Source organism: Schizophyllum commune (genome assembly GCF_000143185.2).
Source record: "Schizophyllum commune H4-8 unplaced genomic scaffold SCHCOscaffold_11, whole genome shotgun sequence".
In the NCBI taxonomy this organism is placed as follows: Eukaryota; Fungi; Basidiomycota; class Agaricomycetes; order Agaricales; family Schizophyllaceae; genus Schizophyllum; species Schizophyllum commune.
In genome coordinates, this window is record NW_026089548.1 from 606,558 (window position 1) to 632,588 (window position 26,031).

Here is a 26,031-nt window from a genome sequence, read left to right on the forward strand (position 1 = left end):
ACCCGTTCATCACATCCGACGAGGAGGCTGCCCAGCTCGTTCGCATGCTGACCAAGGTCGCATACGAGAACGGCATGTCCAAGACTGTCGCCGAACTCACGACCGTCGAGTCCGTCGGCTCTTCCTTCCCTGACGTGCTTGAAGGCGTCCCGGATGTGCGACCAGTCGAGCTTGAGCGAATACAGAAGGACGAGACGAATCCGGACGGCTCGCCCAAGAAAGTCTCCGAAATGCCCTTCAACCTGTCCAACCTCCGCAAGCACCTCTCCCAGATCACCCTCGCCCGCCGCGTCCTGCCCGAAGACCTTGTCGCCCGTCAGAAGCTCATCGAGGATTCCGTCTACGACGTCGCAAGAGAGCGGCTTCAGCACGAGTACGAGCAGATGAAGAACCTCGAGGCCGGCAAGGGCCAGGGGTTGAAGGACAAGCGCATCCAGCGCTGGATGTGGGAGTGGCACATGAAGCTGCGCGAGCGCATAGGCACGGAGATCAAGAACATCACCGCCTTCGAGAAGAAAAACTACTCGTACGGCCGGCCTAAGGCGCACCTCAAGTACCAGGCCGAGATGATCTCCCCCTACCTCGCCCTGGTCAACGCCGAGCGCCTTTCCCTGCTCACCATCATGGAGCTGATGACGCTGCACGACACGGGCGGCGTCACGGACGGCATGAAGACCGCGCGCGCCGTCATCGCGGTCGGCAAGGCCGTCGAGGCGGAGTACAAGGCGCAGATGTGCAAGCGGAACCACATTGCGGTGCCGTCCAGCACGCGCTCGTCGGATGTCTCAGTCTTCTCCAACCTGGGGTACTCGAACTTGCAGGAGCGCCGCGTCGCTGCTGCGCGCCTGATGGAGGATGGTGAGGCGTGGACAGCTCCGTGGTCGGTGCACACTCGCGCGCGGGTTGGTGGAGTCTTGATTGACTGCCTGATGGACACGGCGAAGGTGCAGCGGACGGCGGTGGACAAGAATGACGGCAAAATCCTCACTGAGGAGCAACCGGCTTTCTACCACAGCTACGAGTATGTGCAGGGCCAGCGGCTAGGCGTCATCAAGCTCAACCAGGAGGTCGCGGCGCATATGGCGAACGAGTGGACTATCGACACCGTGCACCCGCGTCATCTGCCCATGTTGGTCAAGCCGAAGCCATGGCTCAATTACAACGATGGCGGGTACTTGTACCACAAGAGTACGTTGCATGACTCTTCTTATGTTGTGCATATGCTGACGGGCCTGCAGCGTACGCCATGCGGTTCAAGGGATCGCGTGAACAGCAGGCATACCTCAAGCATGCATCTGACGCTGGTCAGTGCGAGCTAGTGTACGCCGGCTTGGACGTCTTGGGCAGCACGCCTTGGAAGATCAACCGCAAGATCTTCGACGTTGTCCTCGAGGTCTGGAATCGCGGCGACCGCTGGGGGAAGCTGCCGCCCGCCACCTTCGATGAGCCCGAGCCTGAGGCACTATCGCCTGATGCGGACTCGCGGAAGCGCGCAGACTGGTCGCATGCGATGAAGCTCTACAACCAGGCGAAGCAGTCAAACCACAGTCACAGGTGTAGTGTGAACTACAAGATTGAGATCGCTCGGACAGTGCGTGTCACCTATTGAATCTACCCCTGCATATATGCTAATCAGGTTGCAGTTCCTCGGCGAGACCTTCTACCAGCCCCACAACCTCGACTTCCGTGGCCGCGCATACCCCGTCCCCCCTCACTTGAATCACATCGGCGATGACTTGTCCCGCGGGTTGCTCATGTTCGCGGAGAAGAAGCCCCTCGGCGAGCGCGGCTTCCGCTGGCTCAAGATCCACATCGCCAACTTGTACGGCTTCGACAAGGCTTCCTTCGACGAGCGCGTGCAATGGGTCGAGGACCGCCTTGCGGACGTCTACGACTCGGCAAACAACCCCATCAATGGCAAGCGCTGGTGGCTCGAGGCCGATGACCCCTGGCAATGTCTCGCTGCGTCCATGGAGCTTCGCGACGCGATCGAAAGTGGAAACCCCCTGGCGTTCGAGAGCTCGCTGCCGGTGCATCAGGACGGGACGTGTAACGGTTTGCAGCACTATGCTGCGCTCGGCGGTGATCCCGAGGGTGCGGCACAGGTCAACTTGCAGAAGGCGGACCGTCCGTCGGATGTGTACACGTACGTCGGGCGCATGGTCGAGCGCATTATGGAGGAGGACGAGAAGAAAGGGGACCCGATGGCGATATTGCTGAAGGGCAAGATCTCGCGTAAGGTCGTGAAGCAGACGGTCATGACGACGGTGTATGGCGTCACGTTCATTGGTGCGCGCGACCAGATTGAGCGCCAGCTGCGCGACCGTAAGGATATCCCTCCGGAGCATTGCTGGGGCGCGGCTACGTATCTGGCTCGCAAGGTATGTATCGTATGCGGCAGCTTTTGACAAGTGTGTACTGACAACATTATCAGGTCCTCGCCTGCATTGGTGACCTGTTCTACGGCGCGAAGCACATCATGACCTGGCTCAACCTCTGCGCACGCCTCATCGCCAAGTCCATCCCAATGGACCGCCTTCAGGAGATGATCGTTGCGGAGAATGAGCAGGCAAAGGCGAAGCAGGACAAGCGGAAGCGGAAGGACCTGGGCAGCAAGCACAAGGTTCTCAAGCGCGAGCAGATGACCAGCGTGGTGTGGACAACGCCCATGGGCCTTCCGATCGCGCAGCCGTACCGCAAGGCGACACGCAAGCAGGTCAAGACAGCGCTGCAGACGGTGCTCATCACGGACCCGAACAGCTTGGCCGAAGTTAACTCGAGCAAGCAGGCCACCGCCTTCCCGCCCAACTTCATCCACAGCCTCGACGCCACGCACATGATGCTCACCGCGCTTGAGTGCCGGCAACAGGGGCTCACGTTCGCGTCCGTGCACGACTCGTACTGGACGCACGCGTGCAGCATCGACCAGATGTCGGGCATCATCCGCGACACGTTCATCGCGCTGCATTCGTCCGACGTGCTGATGCGCCTGCACAAGGAGTTCCTGACACGGTACGCGAACTACAAGATCCCGCTGATCAGCCTCGGCGCGCCCAAATTCATGCGCGACCTCCGCGCGGCGGGCGCGCGCATCTACTGCACGCCCGAGCAGGCGGAGAAGCTGCAGGGCATCCGCGAGCTGCTCGAGGTCTCGGAGACGGCGACGCCGACCGTGGACGAGAGCAAGGCGCAGGACACGGTGCAGTCGCTGCTCGGCAAGGACGCGGCGGAGCTCGACGACAAGGCGCGCCTGAAGAAGCTCGCGGACATGCTGAACGGGGAGCCGGCGAAGACGACGAAGAAGGGGGCGGAGGACGAGGACGATGCGGAGGTGGAGGATCCGGCGGAGGACGTCAGCTCGGTGGACAAGCAGGCGATGGTCGACTTGTTGGGCAAGTTCGTGAACTTGACCGATATCTTGCCGCCGCTACCCCCCAAGGGTACTTTCCGCGTTGAGGACATCAAGGAGTCGCCGTACTTCTTTTCATAGCGGAATGTGGTCTCTGCCTCACTCTCTCTCCCATCGTCCCTTCTCCTCATCTTTCCTGCCACATACCTTACGCACGCCCTCTCGTCTTCGCACGTCAACTTATTCACTAACCTCATTGCTGCTCTCCTGCCTGCACTTACCCACGAGTCTCGCTTGCACTTACCCACAGGTCTCGCTTGCACTTACCCACAACTCCACTCACACATCTGCATGCTATCTCGCAGTTTCCAGGGCCACACATGCATCGTATATATCACTAATTCGGTCGAGCCGTATGCTCAATGTATCTTAGAAGCACATCTAGATAGTATGGAAGGAAAACTGCCAAGTTGACGATGGTCCATGGAGCTGAAGTTCGGTCGAAGGTCGATTGGCGATGCAGTCGAAGTTGAGTGGGTGCAATAAATGGGTTTGCATGCCAGTGTTTGCAAAGGGTGCGTACACCGCTCCCTAGCGCTTGGCCCGCACCCGTAACCATAAGGCCGTCTAGCTGTTATCAGGCCTTTGGCTGCACCCAAGCACGCTGCCTCAGGTCTTGATACTGAACGACGTCCAGATTCGCAGCGCTCCGTGGTTATATCAATGCGTACTGTACTAGTACTTCTCGACTGGTATGCAACGAATTATCCGTCCTGCGACTGCTTTAAAGCAGCGCCTGCTTATGACATAAGCAGCACCTGCTCGAAGAACAAGCGACGCCTCCCTCGAGGATACGATCTGCGCCCACAGGAAGATGCAATCAGCGCCCACCCAAAGAAGGCAGCCAACGCCTACACAAAGGAGAACACTCGACAATGCCATCATTGCTCTCAATCTACAAGTTGGGTATCGCTGCATCGGGGTATATGCACAAATCTATGCTCGCGCTCAGGAAGCACGAAATACGCTCACGCTCGGGAAGCACGAACACCTAACCGCCCCTTCTCAAGGAAGCCCCTCCACAGGCATCTGCCCGCCCTCATCTCCCTCGCTAACCACTGTATCCAACGCCATGATGCTCCTCCCGCCCTTCGCCCTGTCTTCGACGAAGTGCTTGCGCGCCTTGCCGTAGTCGTCAAACTTGAACTGCCAGCCGTTGGGCAATCCCGCATATAGGGATGCCTGGCGCTTCATCGGAGGGAGCGCGCTGCCCCTCGCCGAGTAACGTGCAGGAGCAGAATGTGCAGGCGCGCGCATAGGCGGCGGACAGGGCGACGCAGAGATCGGCGAGAGGATCGAAGTGACACTTTCCGAGTAGGCGAGCGTTTCGGCATCCGTGTCCAGCTCGTGATCAACGGGCTCCGGCGCCGCGTTCTCCTTCCCGTAGACGATGCTGACGGAGACTTCGGATGCGGTGCGCACGAGCTTGCGAATAGCGGTGAGCGAGCCGTCGTGCGCACGCTTCGCGTCGTTTTCCATGGTTGCTTCCGCAACCGCAAGGTCGACGAGATTGTCGTTCCCAGACTGAGCACCGAGGCACGTGGGGCAGAGGCGGACAAACATGGCGACGAGCTTCCGTGGGATGCGCGCGTGCGCGGCGCAGAGGTGCTCGTAGGTCGCGTCGAAGGGACCGTGGTCGACGGCGGCGTGCGCAGCGCAGAGGATGTCGTAGAGTTCGTCTTGCACGGCGACTGGGCGGTCGTTTTCGAGGAGGCGTAGACCGGCAGGACCATAGGCGAGCGTGAAGGTGTTGGCAGCCCAGCGGATGTAGTGCGCACGTTCGTCCGGAATCTCGGAGGTGCGCAGCGAGGCGATGACAGCAGGATCCGTAGAGTCCAGAGCGGCGACAATAGTGTCGTAGTTCGCGCGAGAGATCAGGGCCTTGCTGCGTTGGGCGGCAGAGAGCGGAGCCAGAAAGCGCGCTTCGACGTCGTTCTTGTACTGATCGCAGGTGAGGAGGCCGATGCGACTGTTGGTCTTAGGCGGCGTCGCAATGTGACTTTCTCTTTCGGCGATCTTGGAGACAGAAGTCGTTGAGGGTAATGCAAGCACAGGATCGATCGCCGTCATCTTGAGTGCGCCGTACATGGTATCTCTGCTTGCTTCCCGTTCAGTAGTCTCATCAGCAGGGTACCCTAGACCATACCTTTGACCCTGGAGATTGTCCGCAAAGAGCGAGTAAATTATAAAGGAGAAAAAAAACGAGTGGACGTCTAGAATGTGAAGGATCCGATGTGGAGGAGGACAAGATGTGAAAAGCTCCTAAGCGCCTGTGACGCAGTGACGAACGCGGTCACCTGACGTCACAGGCGTCATATCTGCCACGCGCTTTCGGGATGGGCCGTACCGACCTTGCTCACGACCACCACCAGGCCACGTTGTGAGCATCAGGAAGTTCCTCTCCGACACTGAGACTCCCTGTATACCCCTCTTAGCAGCCAAGTGCGATGGAAGGTCGAGGACAGCCAAGAGGAAGAGGAAGAGGCAGTCATGAAGGAGGAAGAGGGAGCGGAGGGCGTGGTGGACGTGGTGGACGTGGCTGGCGCGGAGGACGAGGCTCACGAGGAGGGAAAATGCAAGGAGGAGGAAGGGGCAGAGGTGGGCCTTCTCAAAACCTCCATCCATCCCACCACCGGCAGCAAGTGGCAACACCTACCAATGACGATCGCCACCCCATCCACTGCCTTCCTAATGAGGTCCTCGAAATTATCTTCCTCTTCAGCATTCCTGACGAGCTCGCTAATCCTACACCCGGCTCTCACGTTGCATACTATGCCTACCTCGATCGTTGCAAGAGCATCGACTACCCGCACTTCCTCGGCCGCGTCTGCCGCCGATGGCGCGTCGCCGCGCAAGGATGCCCCATGCTCTGGTCCTACATCTGCGTCGACATTGGCGCGCGCAAGCCATACAACGCCTCCTACTACACCAGCGTACTCGCCAAGTCGAGCGAAAATCCTCTCACCCTCTCCTTCGTCGTCGGCAAGAACCAGCTCCTCAACACCGTCCTCCATGGGCCGGTATTCTCGCCGCATATTCGGCGCGTTCGCATGCTTTGCATCCAGCTGTCCTCGTACTTTTTATCCGCCGATGCTCCAAGGGTAGACATCCTGCCGCTCTTCCCGACGGTCGATACGCCCCTGCTGGAGAGCCTCCGCCTGGACTGCCGAAAGGCCCCTTGGAGCGTCATCCGGTATCTCGAAAAACTACAACGTGGCGGAGAACCTATTCCCGACCACCTACGCTTCTTCCGCCACGCGCCGCGGTTGGAGGAGTTCGCGCTCGAGGGCCTGGACAGCCCAGACGCAACGCACGAGGCGATGGAGTGTATGTCGCTTCGCCGGATGGGGCTGGCGGGCTTTGAGTGGCAGAACATGACGCGGCTTCGCCTGCCGGACGTACCAAGGCGCGTGTTCGACTTGCTGAGGGTGCTGGGCGATGCGAAGCGGCTTGTAGAGCTGAGGTGCACGATATTCGAAGATCTGGAGGACGAGTTCTCGTACGAGGGCCACGATGAGTATATCATCGATACGGAGGACGAGATGGAGGATGAGGATTGGGATGAGGAAGAAGAAGAGGATGAGGAGGACGAAGAGGAGGAGGAGGAGGAGGAGGAAAGTGACGATGACTATCCGCACGCTTATACTCGGTTCGCCGCACGTACCCGCGTCCAGCAGAACCCCAGGGCCCCTACCAATAACGCCACTTCTCGCGCCCTCGCAGATGCCCGCCGCGCCGATAGGGAGTGCCGACAGCGCGAGCTCGCCGCACGCCACGCCGAGCGCGAGGTCGCCCGGGAAAAAAAGCGCCGCGATAACGCTCGGCTCCTCGGCCCGCACGTCTTCCCCGACCTGACGAAGCTGCACCTCGTCCTCATGGCGTTCGAGCCGGAGAACTACGGCGAGTACGACGACGAGAACCCGGAGGAGCGCTCGGGCGTTGAGCGGTTCCTGGGCGCGCTGGTTATGCCGGCGCTAGCGTCGCTCACCATCGCGCACAGGGGAGAGGAGTTTGAGGGCGGCGGGTACAGCGACGGTGAGGGCTATGGGTATGGGTATGGTGGCGGTGGAGGCGGTGGCGGTGGTGAACCCAAGGTATACCCCCACCTGAAGGCCTTCGTTCAGCGCTCTGAGTGCGTTGTCCTAACCCTCACGCTCGACAGCCTCGCCATCGAGCAATCTGAGCTCCTCGATATCCTCAAGCTCTTCCCGCACGTGCGCACCCTCCGCCTCGTAGACGCCACGAAAGCTATGAGCGCGGGCTTTTGGCAGGCACTGGGGCGGCGCGAGCGGGACGGGCGGCTGGCGCTGATGCCGGATTTGCACCATCTCGTCGTGCACCAGGATCGCGGGCGCACGGGGCGCGGCGGGTTCATCAACGTGAACGTCCTGGATGCGGTTGAGGCGCGGTGGAAAGCCGGTATGGGCGGCGGTGCGCGCGTTGAGGTCGTGCACTGCCCGACGCCGACGAAGGGGCGCAAGGGGAAGCCTGCGCAGGTGCTGGACTCGCAGATGCGCGGGCGGCTCCGGCGGGTGCAAGGGCGGGCAGATCTGGAGCTGATGCTGACGGAGTTGCCGTTCAAGAAGAAGCCCCTAAGGCAGGTTGGCGGCTCAGATTATGGGGAGTCAGAAGAAGGTCACTCCGATGAGGTGGACTACGATGACGAGTTTGAGTACTATTGACGGAATACGTCTTTTAGTGAAAATATTGGTCTCGAGCTACATGTAGGGCTTCCTCTTACGCATGAGGGCCATCCACAACACCGAATTGTGCGCAAGAGATGGTGCAAAGGTCATGTCGGGCGTCTGATTAGGCGCCAAACAAACGTGACATCGGTTCCACCACGGTCACCTGACGTTGTCACGCGCATAGATCCGTCACGAGCTTCGGAAATACCCGTGCCTCCCTTTCCCTTTGACCACGATCAAACCACTGGACAACGACTGCACGGTGTATCGAATAACGGTGGCCAAGAAAACCAATGGGAAAACTCGAACGCAAGGCGCGCAGACAGATTGCGCTGGCGGAGAAAGCCGCCACAACGACGCTCTCCTCGAGTGGCCCCTTCCCGATCAATCACCTCGCCACCGAAGTGTTTGAGACCATTTTGCTTCTTACCTTGCCCGACGCACTCGCGAATCCCACTTCTGGCTCCCACATTGCGTACAAAGCGTACCTGAATCGCTGCGACAGCATCGACTATCCCCGTCTCCTCAGCCGCGTCTGCAGGAAGTGGCGCGACGTTGTCGATGGGTGCCCTGCCCTCTGGTCATACATCTGCATTGACGTCGATGCCTTCGATGCCGGCTTTGACTACTACAACACCGTACTCGCGAGGTCTGGCGACCACCCTTTGTCCCTTTCATTTATCGTTAGCACTGGCAAGACGAACGAAGTCAGGCGTGCACTTAATGGTCCCGTATTTGCAGCGCACCTGCAGCGCTTGCGCAGGTTGAGTGTTCAGACTTTCTTCGTGCGCGACCACTCGGAAAGACCTCTAGAAGGGCCGGAGCTGCTGCCACTTGTCCCCGCTATCGATACGCCTCTGCTGGAAAGGCTTCGGATCGACTGTAACAAGGCTGCCAAGAGCATGGTTCGCTACCTTCGCAAGCTTAGCCTCGCCGATAACGACAACGTACCTGCGAACTTGCGCATCGTTTGCCATGCACCGCGACTAAGGGAGTTTGTGCTGGAGGGCTTGGACATGGACACGATCCTCCCCCACGTTGCTTCGTCGGCGTCCTCTTACTTTTCTCTCCACAAGCTGGAACTCGCCGGGCTAAAGTGGTCGATCATGACGCGCCTGCGCCTGCCGGATATCGGACGGCGGGTGACCGACCTACTCAGGGTGCTCAAGCAGGCGACGCGCCTCGTGGAACTTCGGTGCGCGGTGTTCGAAGATCGAGAGGATCAACGCGCGCAGGAGGGCGGGAATGAACACGCTAAGCTGGACCTGCCACTCGTCTTTCCTGAGCTCGTCACCCTACACCTCGTCCTCATTCCCCTCAAAGCCGCCGATGGCGGTGTCTACGACGACGACGAGAACCCCGAGAAACGCACCGGCCTCGATCGATTCCTGGGTGCGCTCGTCACGCCTGCCCTGACCTCCTTGTCCATCACTCGTAGAGGAGAGCCGCCGAACGAGCGCGACGACCAGGACTGGAATGGGGTCTACGGGCGTGTCATCGGCACCAACGGTAAGCCCAAGGACAAGTTACACCCGCACCTCCAAGCCTTCCTGAACCGCTCCACCTGCACCCTCACCTCCCTCGCGCTCGCCAACCTCGTCCTCTACCCGCCCGAGCTATTCAGAGTGCTGCTGCTCGTCCCCGCCGTGCACACCTTGCATCTCAAGGACGCCATCAGGCAGATGGGGGCGGAGTTCTGGGCCGTCCTCGGACAGCGCGGGCCCCGCGGGCGGCCGGTCTTCGTGCCCTGCCTGCGCCGCCTCGTCGTGCGGCACGACCTCGGGGACGCCGCGGGCAGCACGTTCACCAGCGAGGACGTCGCGGAGATGGTCAATGCGCGGTGGAAAGCCGGGCGGGGCGGCGGGGCGCGTATTGAGGTCGTGCATCGGCGCCAGGTCCATCAGCCGTCGAGGCTGCTAGTCCGGCAACGGAAAGGATTGCGGCATGCGGGGCAGGGAGGGCAGGAAGGGCCCAACATGCGGTTCAGGCATTTCAGGCCGGGTGGTACAGAGCTGCCGGCGCCACGGGAGGTTGCGAGTAATGTGGAGCTGGAGCGAACGCAGGCGCGGGACGACTTGGAGTTGGTGTATGTGGAGATACCGGAGGGGACGCGGACTGAGCGCGAGGAATGTCTTGCCGTGCTCAGAAAGGAGGAGTCCATGAGCGGGCGAACGGAAATCCTGTGAACGATGATGTGCTGACGTTCACAAACGAAGTCGGGCACATGGTTTACAAGCAGTAAACAGAGCGTGATTCCAGTTAGAGGTACAACGATAGCAATACGTACTGAGATGAGAGGCACTAAATTCATCACACAACATAAAAGACCTTCCACGGCAGTCCATCTTACAGGGACGGAACGGAGATGGGCAGCGACTGCTTCCAAGGGTAGGCGGTGTACTAAATGGACATAAGCCAGAGCAACGACTGAAGCTGCAAGAGGCTCCCTCACCTTCCACAGCGACGCATACTTCCAGTACAGCATCCACGGGCCAATCGTATTCTTGACGAACCCAGGCGCCGGCGGGAACTCGCACCCGGGCGGGAGGTTCTGGACGACGAACGGCAGGGCGAGCTTGTTGTCGTCGGACTGCTGCGCCTTGTGCGTCGCCATGTTGACCTCCTGCAGCTCCTCCTCCGACATCTTCGCCTTCAGCTGTGGAAGGGGGAAACTTCAGTGACTTGTGAGCGCATACATGCAGCCAAAACGGACCTTCTCGGCGTCCAGCGACTCCAGCTCGTCCGCGAGGTGCTCCATGACGGGGAAAAGGATGTCGTCGATCTATGTAGGACGAGGGAGTGAGCTATATGCGGGCGAGGGCGCTGGGAGTAATGCAATGCGTACCTTCGCCCTGAAGGTGGCAGCGTCGAATTTATCCTCCGTGGCAGACTCAATATACTTGATGAGCTCCTCCAACTAATGGTCGTCAGCACGGCAGCTATGCTGAGAGCAAGCCTGGACGTACCGGCTGCAAGAACGACTCGTGCTGCTTGTGGTTCAACTCCATCGAGCCCGAAATCTTCTTCTCAAGCATCGGGAACAGCGTCTTCTCCTCGGCCTCGTGATGCTCCTGCTCGACCAGTCAGCACCCCTTCCAGTACGGCTTAGCCGGACCACGCACGGCAAGGAACTTGATCGAGAGCGTCGCGTATGCGCGGTAGTTCGCAAAGTCGCCCGCCGGGATCTTGTCCGCGAAGAAGTAGGTGCTCTTCCACGCATTCCAGATGATCATATGCATCCACGCCATCGCCCACGCCGTCTTCCCCGACGCAGCTGCCGGGCGGGGGACTTCAGCTACCTTCCTGCAAGTCTCAGTCAGTCAGGGGAACGCGACCACCCCAAGCTCATCACGCACCGTATCTTCGCGACCTCCGCGAGCACGGCGGCGTCACTGAACTTGCTCTTGCTCATGACAGGGTCCGTCGACATGATGAGGGCGACTTTCGCGGTGGGGAGGGTGTTCAAGGTGCGGTAGGCGAGAAATGCGAGGGCGCCGACGAGGATGGAGGTGACAAGCTTGAGGTTCATGACGAGGAAGGGGTCTGAATTGCGCCTATAGAGCGCGTTGCTGGCCTCGAGGGCGCGGCCCGCCGAGAGCGTCGTACGCGGCAGCGCGGCGCAACCGCATCATGAGCGCGTAGCTCCAGCCAATCACGGCCGCCCATTTGCTCAGCAATTCTATTGTTCTCGTTCTGGAAGGATCGCGTGGCGTACCTTGGCGGGGGAGCTTCACGTTCAGATCCCCGCTGCAACACAACTTATCGGTCGCAATGATATGGCGAAAGCAGTCATTCATTCCAGGAGAAAATAGCGACAGCACTAGAAGACAAGTTGAAATAAGGAAGACCGACACATTGCACGAATGCAGCCCAGAGACAGACAACAAGGCCCAGAGAGACGATTTTTTTTCGCAATCAGCGTGGTCAGCCACGAATGTCTTCGACCTTATGAGTAGCTCGGTCAGTATATGTGTCGCTCATGACTGAGAGAAATCTCCAGCGGCGGCACTGTCAAGGGATCAGTAGGGGGTGAGGAGCACAGTACGTGAGACTTACACAACGTCCGTCATGCCGTCGTAGACCTTGCGGTAAGTGCCAAACTTCAAGCTGTGTTACAGTCAGCTTCGGTCAGGGCGATGGAGGGAGGTCCACTCACTAGGAGGTGCTACCACCCAGAGCGCCGGACAGGTCGGCAGAGACGATGCTCTCGCCTGAGTCCGCATCTTCAACGTTGTAGCTCATCGAGCCGCTGGGGCCGAAGGTGATCCTAGCAGCTATCGTCAGCCATGCGCTCCGAGATATCCTGACCCCTTCAAAGCTCACCTCATCGTATGTAGCGTCGTCCGCCCCACATAGTCCTCCCACGCCGCACTCGGGCAGCCGCCTCCGCACAGCCCACTCTCCACGCCCACCCTCCCCTTCCTCGCGGTCAGCGTCACCACCGGCCCGCCCTTCCCCGCGTCAAAAATCTGCATGAGGTGGAAGAAGTTGCTCCCCGTCCCCGTCCCCTCCGCGACGTACTCCTTCCACGAGTAGGTGTGCTCCTCGCCCGCGGCCGCGTTGTGCGCGCGGAACTCGTTGCGCTGGCGCGGCGAGTCGAGGTGCTTGGTGTCGAGGTTCTTGGACCCGTCGGCGGAGAGGGTGAACTGGTAGCAGTCGGCGATGCCGAGGTTCGCGAAGTCGCCCGTGCAGGGGTATTCGAGGACGCCTGGGAGGGGGTGAGTGATGAGAGGCTGGTGGGCATGGCGGCGGAACTTACCGGTCATCTGCCACTGCGCCTGATTGTCGAAAGCGCGGCCGTACGCAAGCTTGGAGCCGTCGTTCAGAACCTTGGCGGATGCGAAGGTCGCGAAGGCGATAGGGACGGCGGACGAGAACTTCATATTGAGAGATGTATAACGGATGCTTGGTAGGAAGACGGCAGCGTTGTACTTGCGATGCCGGGCCGAGAATGTGAATGTCCTTGAGGCTTGTCGGGTGTTGTCTTGACTTGCGAGGGTGGGTAGGATGGATCTCAAGGGATCCCCCCTCCGTATTTAAGGGAGGCCCATCCCCCGACCTCCCCGACAGCTTCACCGTGTCTTCCTCACTTCTCCGGTCGTGTCTTCACCACTTTTCAGTCAACAGGGCAGTGCTCCGCCCCACAGCGAACAGGAAATCCACGTTTATTGCCCAAGAAAGGACGGTTGAGCATCGATGGCTGTGCGTCGCACGGTATTCTGAAACGAGACAAAGAGAGCTTTCGATTTTGTTGCAGACCGTAGTAGAACTTGAAGGGGAAGGGAGAACCCCTGGCAGGTCAAGGTCGAGTCGTAGAGCTACGGCAACTTGAAGTCCGTTTTCGATTGTGAAGTATAGATAGGGATGATGAAGTGAAAGGAAGTAGCGGTGTGCCAAAGTCCCATAGTCCTCGGGTTCCCGAATGAGACAGAATAGTCGTTGCGAGGGAAACATAAAGTCTCAAAGTTAGTCGTCACAAATGAGACGGGGGGGTCAGAGTCTCAGTCTATCCGTCGGCTTGACATTCATGTCGGAGACCAAGAGCCTGGCCCTCTATTGGATTTCTCGAATTCCGCCAGTCTGACTTGAGTGTCGGAAATGAGGGTGAGAAGGAAGGAAGGTCGGCATCTACCGAGATGCCCACGCGATCACATCACGCGTCACTACTTCCCTTTCACCACATGAGTGGGCAGCGGACTCCTTGCTAAAAGAGCAGGATGGCGACTAGTGAGTGCATCTCAGCCTCGACAGTATGTTTCGGGCTTCAAACACTCAGCATTCACGGACCGTCGACCGTTCCCCATACACGACCTGCCCAACGAGATCGTCGACAACGTCCTAACGCTCTCCATACCTAAGGAGCTGACGGACCCCGCACCTGGCTCAGGCAGAACCTTCCGCGCCTTCTTGGAGAGGACCGGCGTGCGTGACTACCCACGCCTTCTTAACCCAGTCTGTCGGAAGTGGCGCACTCTGGTCCACCGGAACGCGACTATATGGTCTTATGTCTTTGTTGGTGCGGTCAAGAGCGACGGATATGGATACTTCCCGGAGTACTACGACGAGCCGCTAACGCTGTCGAAGGACAAGCCACTTTCCCTCGTGTGCATCGTCGGCAACATGAGCATCTCCGACGTGCTTTCTTCCCCACTCTTTGCGCCGCACGCCTCTCGCGTGAGGATGCTCTGCGTCCATGTTCTCGGCTTTGACTATACGGACCCGGTATTCCCGCTCTTCGAGAAGATAGCGACGCCCGCCCTCGAGGTGCTTCGCATCTATGATACAGAGGATGTGGACGAGTCCTGGGGAAACTACAGAGAATGGAGGGGAATTCTATACAGCCCCCCACGACTATCAGAGCTTTCCCTTGCGGGCTTCCGACGTGGCCTGGATAGCTTCGCCCTCACCCACGTGGGAAAAAAGGCGGGTATAGATTGGTCGCGCCTAACGGTGCTTCGTTTGCCCAACATACCCTGCAGAGCCTCCGACCTCCTCTTCGTCGTATCGACCAATATGCAGCTGCAAGTCTTCCAGTGCACCGTGTTCGGTCACCCTGAAGACGAGGAACTATGTCCAGCTGAGTTCTCAGAGCCTCTGAGTGACAGCGAGGATGACTTTTCTGACGGGGAGGACGAAGCGGACTATACAGAGGAGGATCGGCAGGATGCCGCAGCGCGCCGACTTCGCCGGGACAGCAGGCCTGAAAGAAGAAGGGAGTACCAAGCCATGATGGGTCCGCACCTACTTCCCGACCTTAGCGAACTACATCTTGAGGTTGCCCACCACCCTGACTACGAACCCGATGTCTCGTGGCGCCGTAGAGGGCGCAACGTTGACGAGCGCTCGGGAATGGCGATATTCCTTGAAGGACTCAACACCCCTGCGCTATCAACGCTCGCCATATCGACAACAAACGGACTGGTGCACGACACCCTGGACTCAGACATTGAGGACCACGAGGACGCTCTCGACGACCAAGAGCACGGCACGGGAGCTTTCGTCCTCGCGCCGCTTCTCAGCGACCTGATCGAGCGCTCTCAGTGCACTATTCGCTACCTCTCGCTCTCGCGTCTCTTCGTTTCCCTCCCCGAGCTCCTTGGTATCATCGAGCTATGCCAGCACCTCCGGTCGCTGCGCCTGAACCGACCGCTGCGCTTCATGCGCGGCTCGCTCCTTGATGGCCTGGCAGCGCGCAATGGCCGCCTCCGCGCGCCCGAGCTCCGCCGCCTGGTCATCGAAAGCCGTACGCAGACCATGTTTACCGGCATCAAGACCAGCGACATTCTCTACATGATTGATACCAGATGGCCACCCGGCTGGAGCGACACCGAGGTCGCGTATGTGAAGGTCGTGCACTGTCCGTCGGCGGAATATGATCCTCGGAGGAAGCACTCTAAGGATGCGCTGGAGGCGACGACAAGGGCGTGGCTGGCAAGCACGCGAGCTCGGAAGGATATCAAGGTCACCATCACGGAGCTACCTCGTTCTCGAGCTTGGGTCTCGAGCGTGCGACTTGGGGTTTGACAGCGGGGATCGATTATTAGTAGGAGACGGGTCCAAGGTAGATAGTATTTGTGTCGTGGGCGGCGGGGTGCCTTCGACTCCGTCCATGTTAGAAGCGGGCTTCTCGGGAAATTCCTGTTCATGATTGTGCGAACGTTGGTGGTTCATATTCTACTAGCATGTACACTGGCATGATGTACAAGTCGTTTTGTTGTGTGCCACAAATGTGTCACGTGCATATAGATACACATCACGGTCACATTAGCGAGTAACGCCGAGAGACGCCGACGGCATCAGTCTCAAACTTGACCAGCACCATCATCTCGCCGAGAACGTCGAAACAAGAAATTCATCCAAAATCAGTCGGACGTTGAATTGACAATGGTGCGCGGTATTCCTTGGATCGCGCATTGCCTCTACTGACGTTCTGAAGGCGCAGAAATCGCGACAGATAATAGCCACGCGCGGCGAGCACCAAACGTCCTCCATACACAAACTCCCCAACGAGCTCGTCGGCATTATACTGTCGGTCTCTATACCCTCGGCCCTTGCTGATCCCCAACCTGGCTCAATCGAAGCCCACCGCGATCTTCTGAGGCGAAGTCGCACACGCGACTACCCGCGACTCCTTGGCCAGGTTTGTCGGAAGTGGCGCGCCCTCGTACGCAGAAACGCCACTGTGTGGTCGTACATTCATGTCCGCGCTGCATGCTATCCCAAGTCCGAATTCTCGCCCAAGGACTACGAGGAGCCCCTCGCACTGTCTGGAAAGGAACCTTTGACGCTGGTGTTCGTGCTGAAGCACATGTCTATCGAGAAGATCCTCTCCTCTCCGCCGTTCGCGCAGCACATCTCTCGCATACGCATGCTCTGCATACACGTCCAGCGGCTTCACATAGGGGAGCACCTCTTTCCTATCTTTGCGAGGACTGCGACGACGCCGACACTCGAGACGCTTCGAATCTACGGCATTAATCTCGCCGAGCTGCCTTGGGAGGAGAAAAGGCGAAGAACGATCCTGAACTCTGCGCCTCGTCTGACGGAGTTCTCCATGGTGGGCGTTTGGGAACGTGGACAGGATGCCATGCCCCTTGCCAGCCTAGGACGCGCTGCTGGTATCGACTGGTCGCGTCTTACTGTGCTGCGTCTACCGGATGTACCTCGCTGGGCATACGACCTGCTCGTGGTCGTCTCGTCTGCGCCCCGACTTCGCGCATTTCAGTGCACGGCATTCGGCGAAATAGAGGATGACTCCATCATCGAGCCCGAGTTCAAGGAGTACGTGAGCGAATGCGAATCCAGCGACGCAGAGGAGGCATACAACGACAGTATTACAGAGGAAGAACGTCAGCAAGCAGCGGCGCGCGCTCGACAACGGCAGAAAAAGATGGACATCTTGCGGAAGCAGCGAGCCGTCATGGGACCGCACGTACTGGAATACCTCGAGGAACTGCATCTATCTGTTGGCCACGAGGGCATGGAATCGTACGGTGACGCCGCCGATGAAGAAATGGGGGTGGTGAAATTCCTCGAAGCGCTCAATACTCCGGCTTTGACCAAGCTTACCATTTCGGCGGCAAATGGCTTGGCGCTGGACGAGAGTTATGCCTACGATGACGCGCCTACCCCAGAGACGCTCTTGGATGCGCAAGAGAATGGGACCGACCCCTTCTTACTCGAGCCGCACCTCAGCGCGTTGATCTCGCGATCCGGATGCATCATCCGTCATCTCGCGCTTTCGCGCGTCTTCGTCACTCTTCCTGAACTCCTCTCCATCGTCAAGCTCTGTCCCGACATTCGCTCGCTACACCTTAACGACGCTCTGCGCTGGATGCGAGGCACTTTGATTAATGGTCTTGCCACACGCACAGACGAAGATGGTCGCCTTCTCGCACCCAAACTCCAGCATCTCGTGATCGAGAGCATCGACCAGAGCACGTATGCTGGCTTTCCTATCAGTGCCGTCCTCGACATGGTCGACGCCCGTTGGCCTGCGGGCTCGAGCGATAGCATGTCCGGCCCGGTCCGCGTGGAGGTCGTGCACTGCCCGAGTGACGAGTATGAGGAAGGGACGTCCAAGGGAGTCGCGCAGGAGCGCATGCGCAGCAGGCTTGCCGATACGCAAGCCCGGAAAGACCTTCAGCTGGTTATCAGAGAGCTGGAGCGGGATAAAGGCTTACAAGGTGCGCTCGAGACCTCCAGAGGATAGCATGCTGGCATAAAAGTATAATGCTGTACTCGTCGTAATGTTAGAATAAACTCCAGCACGCACATTCTGGTTCCGCCTGTGTTCGTTACGTTCAAAGCTGGCTCATCAACCTCAATTTCGATCTCCACCGTGCACTGACTCGTCCTGAGTTCGTTGACGGTCGAGTTGAACAGATGCCGTTAACGTGATAGCCATGAGGCACTTCCCCTTTTGGTCACTGATGGCAAAGGGAGCGCCATAAATAATGGCGCGTGGTCGCGCTCTGATAGGCAATCTCTCTTGTCTCTTACCTTCATCTCGATCCCGTATCTTCATAGCTTTCCTTCACCACCAACGACTGTCCTCCCTAGACCGCAACGCCGACACTGACGCCACCGATGGCTCGCAAGTGCCGTCAATGTATCCTCGGGCTAACCCATGTCGCGACGCGTGGGCAGCCGAATGATGCGCCAGATGAGTGGCAACGAACAGTTTTGTTGCTTTGATCTTGGCCGCCCGATCTCCTCGCGGCGAGCCCGACCTTCGAGCAGCCAACAGCTCGTAAATGCAGCAACATATCCCGAGGCAGCCTAATGTCGTCGCGTTCGGGCCCCTCAAAGGTGCGCCATCCGACAATCATACCTATTTTTATTGCTTACCCTTAGCACCAGACTTTCTCGAGTCCGCGACGACTGCTTTACTCAATCTTGCGATGCTGGCAAGTGCATCAATACCTCGAGTCGGCCCAATGCCACTGCTATCGGGCACCTCAATGGTGAGCCATTATGAATGCTTTGCGTGTTCTGTTCGCTGACCTTCGTCACTAGACCCCATCGGCACTATCTTTTCAAGTCAGCGATGCGTCGCAAGTGCATCAATGTTATCTCGACAAAGCGCAATGTAGCGGATCTCGGATGGCCAATGGTGCCCGGCTTAGCCGTCCTTCGTGTCCTCACCATTGAACTCCGACCTGAGACCTCGTCGATGTCTAGTCTTCAAGTTCCCCAACCCACCGAATGCTACGCAATAGTATCGATGCCTCGTGAGTTCGCCCAATGGCGCGGTTGCTGAGCAGCTCACAAGTGCGTTGTTGCCGTCCCTTCCGAGCTTTCCTCTGACCTCCTCAAGCTGTTGGACCTCTCCAACGTCACCGCGCAAACAGCCCGACGCTACCGCCTCAGCCGCCAAGTGGCAATGTGGTCTGTCGATCAATGCCACACCCCATCGCCGCTCACCGACTGCCGAATTTTGACGAAGGTGCAAAGGAGGCTCTTATTTTCACACGGCAATCCGAGGAGCCATAAACTCAAGGACAGACGTCGTGTAATATAATCTTTGCCGCGCGGCGACGCAAGGAGGCCGGCAGGCCAATGACTGTACTCGTCTGCGAGTTTCGACATCCCATACCCCGTCCAAGGACTAGCGCCCAGGTCGCAATGCACCATCCCTCGCGTCACTCCGCCTCCAATCGGCAATGCACTCAGGCCAAAAGACTGACCGTAATGCACAGATCTCGGGTATCGAGGAGATGTCATACCTCATGCTTGAGAGGACTGAAGGTGCGTGCGTGAGCTGTCTGTTCATGTTCTGACTCCTTCAAGGCTACTCGAGGCGGTGACTTGTATACGACGGCCTCATTAACACGCTCGTCGCCTTCAACTTGACTCCGGTATGGTCTCGCTTCACAGCATGTAGGCTGATATCTCTCTCCTCGGAATACCAGAATTCGCCTTCGGATGTGCACTACACCTCTGGAAACCCAAATGCTCCAGCAGATAGTCGCTTCCGAGGTGCTTGTCTGACGTCCGTTTTCGAGCTGACCGTCGTTCAGTCACTTCGGTCACCGGGCTCCATTGTCGCTTCGGCAGCGCTGGGTAATTGTTTCCATCTTATATTCTCCTTCTTTGGATTCCCTACCTACGTTATGCTATCTCTCGTGTCTGTGTATGCTGAAGGACAGATGTGTATGCTTGTCAATTGCACGTCATGTATCGCGGGCTGTAGGCAACCCAGTATCTGCGCAGTGCGGGTCTTTCGTTGTGATCTGAACACGATGCGTAAGATAAATATCAATTGCAAACCGGACCACTCAGTCTGTGCTAGCGAGAAGAGCTTCTGAGTGGACTGCACCGTCACGGTTGGAACGGTCACATGCGAAAGGCCGCGTAGCGTGACGATCGAGACGCGAAGTCTCGAGCGGAACTTGACCAGAACCTCCACTCCTCGACAACGCTGGACAATACTGGAGAGATTAACCCTTGAAGCTTAACTCGACATATGCGTAATTCAAGGGTGCGTTCAGTTCATCTGTAAAGCAAGCCGGCACTGATCCCCCAACGACACTACAAGCAGACTTCTTGGAGACCATTCCCCATACATGACTTACCCAACGAGATCATCGACCGCATCTTGACCCTTTCCATACCCAAAGAACTCACGGACCCCATGCTTGGCTCAGGCGAAGCTTTCCGTGCCTTCCTGGAGCGAACTGGCGTACGCGACTACCCTCGCCTTCTCAATCAAGTATGTCGGAAATGGCGCACTATGGTCAACAACAACGCCACCCTGTGGTCGTACATCTTTGTCTGTGCGGTTGACACCGACGGATATGGCTACTTTCCCGAGCACTACGAGCAGCCGCTGGCGCTGTCGAAGGGCAAACCACTTTCCCTCGTATGCATCCTCGGCAACATGAGCATCTCCGACGTGCTTTCCTCCCCACTCTTTGCGTCACACGCCTCTCGCATGAGGATGCTCTGCATCCACGTTCTCGGCTTGGAATATACGGACCCAGTATTCCCGCTCTTCGAGAAGATAGCGACGCCCGCCCTCGAGGTGCTTCGTGTCTATGATACACAGGACATGGACGAGTCCTGGGGAGACCACAGAGAATGGAGAGGAATTCTACACTGCGCCCCACGACTGTCAGAGCTCTCCCTCTCGGGCTTCCGACATGGCCTGGATAGCTTCGCCCTCACCCACGTGGTAGAAAAGGCGGGTATAGATTGGTCGCGCCTCACAGTCCTGTGTCTGCCCAATATACCCCGCCGAGCGTACGACCTCCTCTTCATCGCCTCGACCAATCCCCAACTACAGGTCTTCCGGTGCACCGTGTTCGGCGAGCCCGAGCTCGAGGATTGCGAAGCTGAGTTTCAGGACCCTATAAGTGACAGCGACGATGACTGGTCGGAAGGGGACAGCGAAGAAGACTACACGGAGGAGGGTCGATGGGAGGCAGCCGCGCGCAGACTTCGGCAAATCACTCGACCTCAGAGGAGGGCAGCACAACAGGCCGTCATGGGCCCGCACGTCCTTCTAAACCTTGTCGAACTGCATGTCGCAGTTGACCACAACCTAGAGTACAGTTATTCCTCGTGGCGCTGGAGCGGCAAGATCGGCGAGCGATGGGGGATGGCAAGCTTCATCGGCGGGCTCACCACCCCTGCGCTGACGACGCTCACCATCTCTGCGCGGAGCGGTTTGGCACGTCGCGGCACCGAGGACGACTCCGACTACGTGTCCGGCTCGGAGATTGACGCGCAGGAGAACAGGACGGAGCCCTTCGTACTCAAACCGCTGCTCGCTGCCTTGATCAGGCGTTCGCGGTGTACCATCCGTGACCTCTCCCTCACTCGGGTCTTCATCTCGCTCCCGGATTTATTATCCTCCATCAAGCTCTGCCACCACATCCGCTCCCTCCACCTGGCCGACCCCCTGCGCTTCATGGGGAGCAGCCTCCTCCGCGGCCTCGGGACGCACACGACCAGGAAGGGCCACCTCATCGCGCGCAAGCTCCGGCATTTGGTCATTGAACACAGGGAGCAGAGCGTCTTTGCCGGATTCCCCATCAGTGCCGTCCTTGACATGGTTGACGCGCGCTGGCCTCGGGGATGGGGACACGGCTCGGACGTGGCGTACGTGGAGGTCGTGCATTGCCCGGGCAATGAGTACGAGAGGGGGGTGCCAAAGGAGGTACTGCGTGCGCGTATGCGCAGTAGACTTGAGAAGGCGAAGGCGCGGAAGGACTTGCAGCTGGTGATTACAGAGCTGAAGCAGAGCGCGGCCGTGCGAAAAGAGATCGCAAGTTGGGATAGGATGGAAACGTACATGTGACGAGGGGGAGGCATATATTATATCTCGCGAAGTGAACGCCGCCTGGAAGCTGATACGGCAACATAAATTAGTGTGAGGGTGGTCAGTATGTATCAGACTTGTAACGGGCTAACAGTCCTGTCCTCCACCCGTGTCCGCGGAATGGTCTATGACTGCTTGTAGTCGCCAGCGGCGGCGCTAGAGTGTTGTTGTGAGCACCCAGCAGAACGTGAGGGTCGGGCGGGGACTTTGCTTACCGGACGGTAGTCATGTTGTTGTAAACCTTGCGATACGTGCCGAACTTTAAGCTAGAACGCTCGTTGAGCGTCTACCAATATCAAAGAGAAGTATATGGTACTCACTAGGTAGCATCGCTGCCGAAAGCACCTTTCAGCGACTGAGAGATGAGACTCTCGCCGGTGTCCGCGTCCTCGACGTTGTAGTCCATCGAACCATTAGGTCCAAACGTGATCCTTTGTCGCTGTCAGTACATGCAATCACCGTCATCAAGCCCACCACTCACTTCATCGTATGCTGCACTGTCTTGTCCGTATAATTCCCCCACTCCGTGCTCGCGCACCCATCCCCACACAAGCTCGCGCTCTCCACGCCTACCCTGCCTTTCCGCGCCGTGAGCGTGAGCATCGGCCCGCCCTGCTCCTGGTCGAAGATTTGCATGAGGTGGAAGAAGTTGTTGCTCGTGCCCGTGTCCCCCGCGATGCGCGTCTTCCACTCGTAGGTGTGCGTCTCGCCCGCGGCGTTATTGGGGCAGCGGAACTCGTTGCGCTGGCGGGGCGAGTCGAGGTGGTTGGTATCAAGGTTCTTGGATCCGTCGGCGGAGAGGGAGAATTGGTAGCAGTCGGAGATGCCGATATTGGCGAAGTCGCCGGTGCAGGGGGATTCGAGGACGCCTGCGCGAAGCATCAGCTGATGGAAGACACAGTACATGACTCAAAGGAGGTGTACGAACCGGCCATCTGCCACTGGACCTTGTTATCGAAGGCCTTGCCGTATGCGAACTTTGTGCCGTCATTGAGGATCTTGGCGGTCGTGGACGTTCCCATGAACGCGAGAGCAAAGGGGATGAGCTGCATCTTCATGATAGGCTGTAAGTAGAAGGGACAGAGAGCGACCGTGGTGAAAGAAGGAACGGGAAAGACGGAGCCGTGAGTACTGTAGCATGCCCTCCGCCCGTCTTATAGGCGAAGTAGCAATCACCGAGACGCCGGGCCGACGACGCGCGAGAACGTCGGTAGTGGTTACAGATCTGACCAGGGAAGGCAAAAGTACCCTCAGTAGCGCACCGACGTGCCCGCAGATCCACTTAACAGTGAAGCACATAGATCAGACACGCGCCGGAGCGCAGATCGTTGCGACCGTCGTCCCGTGCTCAACTGGGGTCAAAGATCTGTTAAGCGCTCACACTGAGGTCAATAGAATGGCGAGGAAGATGACAGCGTACTCGTTCCCGTTCAGAGCGCCCGGATGAAACTGGGAATAGGCGCCGCTCCGTCTGCTGGCACCGCAAGCGATCATGTCAGTGGTCTCTGCAACGACCGGCGACTTTGCCTCGGTCGACCACATTGCCTCGGTCGACCACATTGCCTCGGTCGACCACATTGCCTCGGTCGACCACAACGCAGGCAAAGACCGCTCGCCAAGAAATTCGCGCGCAAAGAAAACTTGTCACTGTCGTCGTCGAGGTCTGGAGCTTCGGCACTTCCTTTCTCTCTCGTAATTGCGATGCAACATCTTTCGGGCGGTTGTTGGCGTGAAAGCACGGGGTTGTTTGGGTCTACGTTTGTGAACCACATCTTTTCGTCAGTTTTTCTGGTCACAAAAGCCGAAGCAGCTAAAAGAGCCGGCGGGGCACTCGCGAAACCGAATCAGGTGGCGCTGTGGGCAATAAGGTCGGTCCTTCTAGTAATCGAGGTCTTGAGATTATCAGTGAGACCAATTTTGAGTCGATATTGAGAAGATTGTTTCGAGTCTCTGTATTTCGAAATGCAGAGAGGTTTCGGCGAACAGCCTAACAGCGTATGTGTCCTCAACCTGCCGCCGTGGTCGAAGACACGGAGGGCAAGCGCTGCTTCGGCAAGGTCTGCCGGTTCCGGCCCGCGCCCACGTGATGAAACCGCTTACGGGAATATTAATAGTTCAACTTCTGTGCTGTCGACACATGCGTATGTGAGTGCCTCATACGAGGTCGTGTATGTAATGTGTCGACAATAAATATGGCAGCGATGATGAGTAAGTCAGTAAATTGAACAAGAAGGCGTTTACGTCTGCTTGTAGTCGCCGGCTGCCATGCTGGAATGGGATGTCAGCGGGGTAGGCGAAGGCTTGTTGACCTTGAAGCCACTCACCGGACCTTCGTCATATGGTCGTAGGCCTTGCGGTAGGAGCCAAACTTCAGACTGAGGAGCGGAATGAGTGAGCGTCGGATGGAGAAGGAGACAATCACGCACAAGGTTTTGTTGTCACCAAAGTGCCCTTTCAGCGACTGCGAGATGATGCTCTTGCCTGAGTCAGCATCCTTGATCTTGTAGTCCATCGAGCCGTCGGGACCGAAGGTAATCCTAGCGATTAGCAGCAATGCTGCCCATCCTCGGGTTCTCACCACTCACTTCATCGTATGCTGCACAGTCCGATCCACATAATCATCCCACGACGCGCTCGCACACCCTTTCCCGCACAGCTCCTCGCTCTCGATCCCAATCTTCCCCTTCCTCGCCGACAGCGTCAGTAGCGGCGGGCCCACATCTTTCAGCTTGATCTGCGTGAGATGGAAGAAGCTATCGCTCGTGCCCGTCTCGCCCGACACGTAGGTCTTCCACTCGTACGTGCGCTTCTTTCCCGCGGGCTGGTCGGGCGCGCGGAACTCGTTGCGCTGGCGTGGGGAGTCGAGGTGGCCGGTGTCGAGGTTTTTGGAGCCGTCGGCGGAGAGGGTGAATTGGTAGCAATCGGAGATGCCGATGTCGGCGAAGTCGCCGGTACAAGGGGATTCAAGGACGCCTGGGCGAGGCTCCATGAATGAAGTTGATAGGCTCCGGAGGGGGGATCAAACGTACCAGCCATTTGCCACTGGACCTTGTTATCGAAAGCCTTGCCGTATGCAAGTTTGGTGCCATCATTGAGAATCTTCGCGGTCGCAGACGTTGCCATAAGCGCAAGAACAATGGGAGACATGACCTGCGTCTTCATGATAGGTGGTATATAGAATGGGTTTAATGAGCGGAGAGCGCCAGTAGTGAACGAGGGTACAAGAAGGAGGAGCTGCGATTACTGGAGTAAGTCTTCGCGCTCGATTTATAGGCGAAAAAAGCGATCACCGAGAGGTCGGACTGGCGGCGCGCGAGAACGTCGGTAGTAGCCATAGTCCTGACCTTGGGAGGAAGCTGTACCCGCTGTGGAGAACCGAAGCACCCGCAGATCCACTTAGTTGTGAAACGGATAAGATCAGACACGCAGATCGTCGTGACCGCCGTCTCATGCTCGACTGGGATGGACGATCTGTTGAGCGCCTATGTGGCGGTCAATATGATGGCGAGGAAGATGACAGCGTACCTGCTCACCTTTGGGGCGCCCGGGTGAAACTGAGTATAGCCCCCGCGTCGTTTGCTGTTACCCTCAGTTGTCGGTCAGTCTGTGCGACGACCGGCGATGTCGTCTCGTTGACTTCTAGGCAGGCGGAGACCGCTTTCAAGAGATATACGCGTAATCCGGGACTATCGACATTGTACTCGAGGTCCAGAGCCTCGGGATTTCCTTTCTCGCTTTTGCAGGAGCGATGCATCATGCGACGTCGCGAGAGTTCTTCTGGTACTTAGCGCGCCGAGCGTGGTGTTTCGTAGATTGTTTGGCCTACGATTGTGCAGCAGTCTTCTTCATATCTTGAGGCAACTAGAAGGACGATCATGCATTGTCAAAGCAAACCCAGACTGGGCCTAGCGATCAGTCCGTTTGCTCAAGTTTCTTGATGCGACGAACGCAGCCTAGCCTCGCGTTGGAGCGGAGAGATATCCCACATCCGTGTTATTCATGGGGGGGTGAATTGACGACAGCGAAGAGCTCGGCAGCGAACATGTCCTCGGGCTTCCGATGTGGTTGAAGACAAGGAGGGCTCCGGCGAAGTCCGCAGGGCCCGCGCT

The 26,031-nt window shown here is 58.1% G+C and overlaps 11 protein-coding genes across 11 annotated transcripts; 6 read left to right on the forward strand and 5 right to left on the reverse strand.

Annotated features, from left to right (window-relative positions):
* Window positions 1-74: 74 nt before the first annotated feature.
* On the forward strand, window positions 75-3,490 carry SCHCODRAFT_02515599 (DNA/RNA polymerase; the record flags this gene model as incomplete). Its single annotated transcript, XM_003027980.1, has 4 exons — window positions 75-1,188; window positions 1,239-1,591; window positions 1,644-2,381; window positions 2,435-3,490. 4 exons carry the CDS (start codon window positions 75-77, stop codon window positions 3,488-3,490), a joined length of 3,261 nt encoding a protein of 1,086 aa, XP_003028026.1.
* Window positions 3,491-4,049: 559 nt separating this feature from the next.
* SCHCODRAFT_02692297 (uncharacterized protein) lies at window positions 4,050-5,650 on the reverse strand. Its single transcript, XM_003028265.2, has 2 exons — window positions 5,556-5,650; window positions 4,050-5,504 (listed from the first exon to the last, which is right to left on the reverse strand). Exon 2 carries the CDS (start codon window positions 5,495-5,497, stop codon window positions 4,415-4,417), a length of 1,083 nt encoding a protein of 360 aa, XP_003028311.1. The 5' UTR covers window positions 5,498-5,504; window positions 5,556-5,650; the 3' UTR covers window positions 4,050-4,414.
* A 118-nt stretch (window positions 5,651-5,768) lies between these two features.
* SCHCODRAFT_02638565 (uncharacterized protein) lies at window positions 5,769-8,189 on the forward strand. The gene has a single exon (XM_050346032.1). The coding sequence runs from the start codon at window positions 5,983-5,985 to the stop codon at window positions 8,089-8,091; it is 2,109 nt and encodes a 702-aa protein (XP_050198155.1). The 5' UTR covers window positions 5,769-5,982; the 3' UTR covers window positions 8,092-8,189.
* A 201-nt stretch (window positions 8,190-8,390) lies between these two features.
* SCHCODRAFT_02552744 (uncharacterized protein) lies at window positions 8,391-10,488 on the forward strand (the record flags this gene model as incomplete). The annotated part of the gene is made up of 1 exon (XM_003027982.3): window positions 8,391-10,488. One exon carries the CDS (start codon window positions 8,391-8,393, stop codon window positions 10,281-10,283), a length of 1,893 nt encoding a protein of 630 aa, XP_003028028.1. The 3' UTR covers window positions 10,284-10,488.
* Window positions 10,444-11,527, reverse strand: SCHCODRAFT_02671624 (uncharacterized protein; the record flags this gene model as incomplete). Its single annotated transcript, XM_003028266.2, has 7 exons — window positions 10,444-10,497; window positions 10,550-10,753; window positions 10,811-10,879; window positions 10,943-11,014; window positions 11,064-11,168; window positions 11,220-11,400; window positions 11,454-11,527. 7 exons carry the CDS (start codon window positions 11,525-11,527, stop codon window positions 10,444-10,446), a joined length of 759 nt encoding a protein of 252 aa, XP_003028312.1.
* Window positions 11,528-12,074: 547 nt separating this feature from the next.
* SCHCODRAFT_02704993 (uncharacterized protein) lies at window positions 12,075-12,980 on the reverse strand (the record flags this gene model as incomplete). The annotated part of the gene is made up of 5 exons (XM_003028267.2): window positions 12,075-12,105; window positions 12,154-12,204; window positions 12,254-12,364; window positions 12,421-12,805; window positions 12,857-12,980. The coding sequence occupies 5 exons, from the start codon at window positions 12,978-12,980 to the stop codon at window positions 12,075-12,077; spliced, it is 702 nt and encodes a 233-aa protein (XP_003028313.1).
* An 809-nt stretch (window positions 12,981-13,789) lies between these two features.
* Window positions 13,790-15,854, forward strand: SCHCODRAFT_02638572 (uncharacterized protein). Its single transcript, XM_050346033.1, has 2 exons — window positions 13,790-13,824; window positions 13,874-15,854. Exons 1-2 carry the CDS (start codon window positions 13,815-13,817, stop codon window positions 15,619-15,621), a joined length of 1,758 nt encoding a protein of 585 aa, XP_050198156.1. The 5' UTR covers window positions 13,790-13,814; the 3' UTR covers window positions 15,622-15,854.
* A 57-nt stretch (window positions 15,855-15,911) lies between these two features.
* On the forward strand, window positions 15,912-17,886 carry SCHCODRAFT_02692303 (uncharacterized protein). The gene is made up of 2 exons (XM_003027983.2): window positions 15,912-15,984; window positions 16,034-17,886. Exons 1-2 carry the CDS (start codon window positions 15,982-15,984, stop codon window positions 17,807-17,809), a joined length of 1,779 nt encoding a protein of 592 aa, XP_003028029.2. The 5' UTR covers window positions 15,912-15,981; the 3' UTR covers window positions 17,810-17,886.
* A 2,107-nt stretch (window positions 17,887-19,993) lies between these two features.
* Window positions 19,994-22,185, forward strand: SCHCODRAFT_02552756 (uncharacterized protein). The gene is made up of 2 exons (XM_050343681.1): window positions 19,994-20,080; window positions 20,141-22,185. The coding sequence occupies exons 1-2, from the start codon at window positions 20,066-20,068 to the stop codon at window positions 21,899-21,901; spliced, it is 1,776 nt and encodes a 591-aa protein (XP_050198157.1). The 5' UTR covers window positions 19,994-20,065; the 3' UTR covers window positions 21,902-22,185.
* Window positions 22,186-22,241: 56 nt separating this feature from the next.
* Window positions 22,242-22,980, reverse strand: SCHCODRAFT_02514199 (uncharacterized protein; the record flags this gene model as incomplete). Its single annotated transcript, XM_003028268.1, has 3 exons — window positions 22,242-22,353; window positions 22,404-22,791; window positions 22,851-22,980. 3 exons carry the CDS (start codon window positions 22,978-22,980, stop codon window positions 22,242-22,244), a joined length of 630 nt encoding a protein of 209 aa, XP_003028314.1.
* A 1,179-nt stretch (window positions 22,981-24,159) lies between these two features.
* SCHCODRAFT_02713517 (uncharacterized protein) lies at window positions 24,160-25,983 on the reverse strand (the record flags this gene model as incomplete). The annotated part of the gene is made up of 7 exons (XM_003028269.3): window positions 25,456-25,983; window positions 25,213-25,393; window positions 24,952-25,156; window positions 24,508-24,895; window positions 24,349-24,459; window positions 24,247-24,297; window positions 24,160-24,190 (listed from the first exon to the last, which is right to left on the reverse strand). Exons 1-7 carry the CDS (start codon window positions 25,677-25,679, stop codon window positions 24,160-24,162), a joined length of 1,191 nt encoding a protein of 396 aa, XP_003028315.1. The 5' UTR covers window positions 25,680-25,983.
* Between the last annotated feature and the right edge of the window lie 48 nt (window positions 25,984-26,031).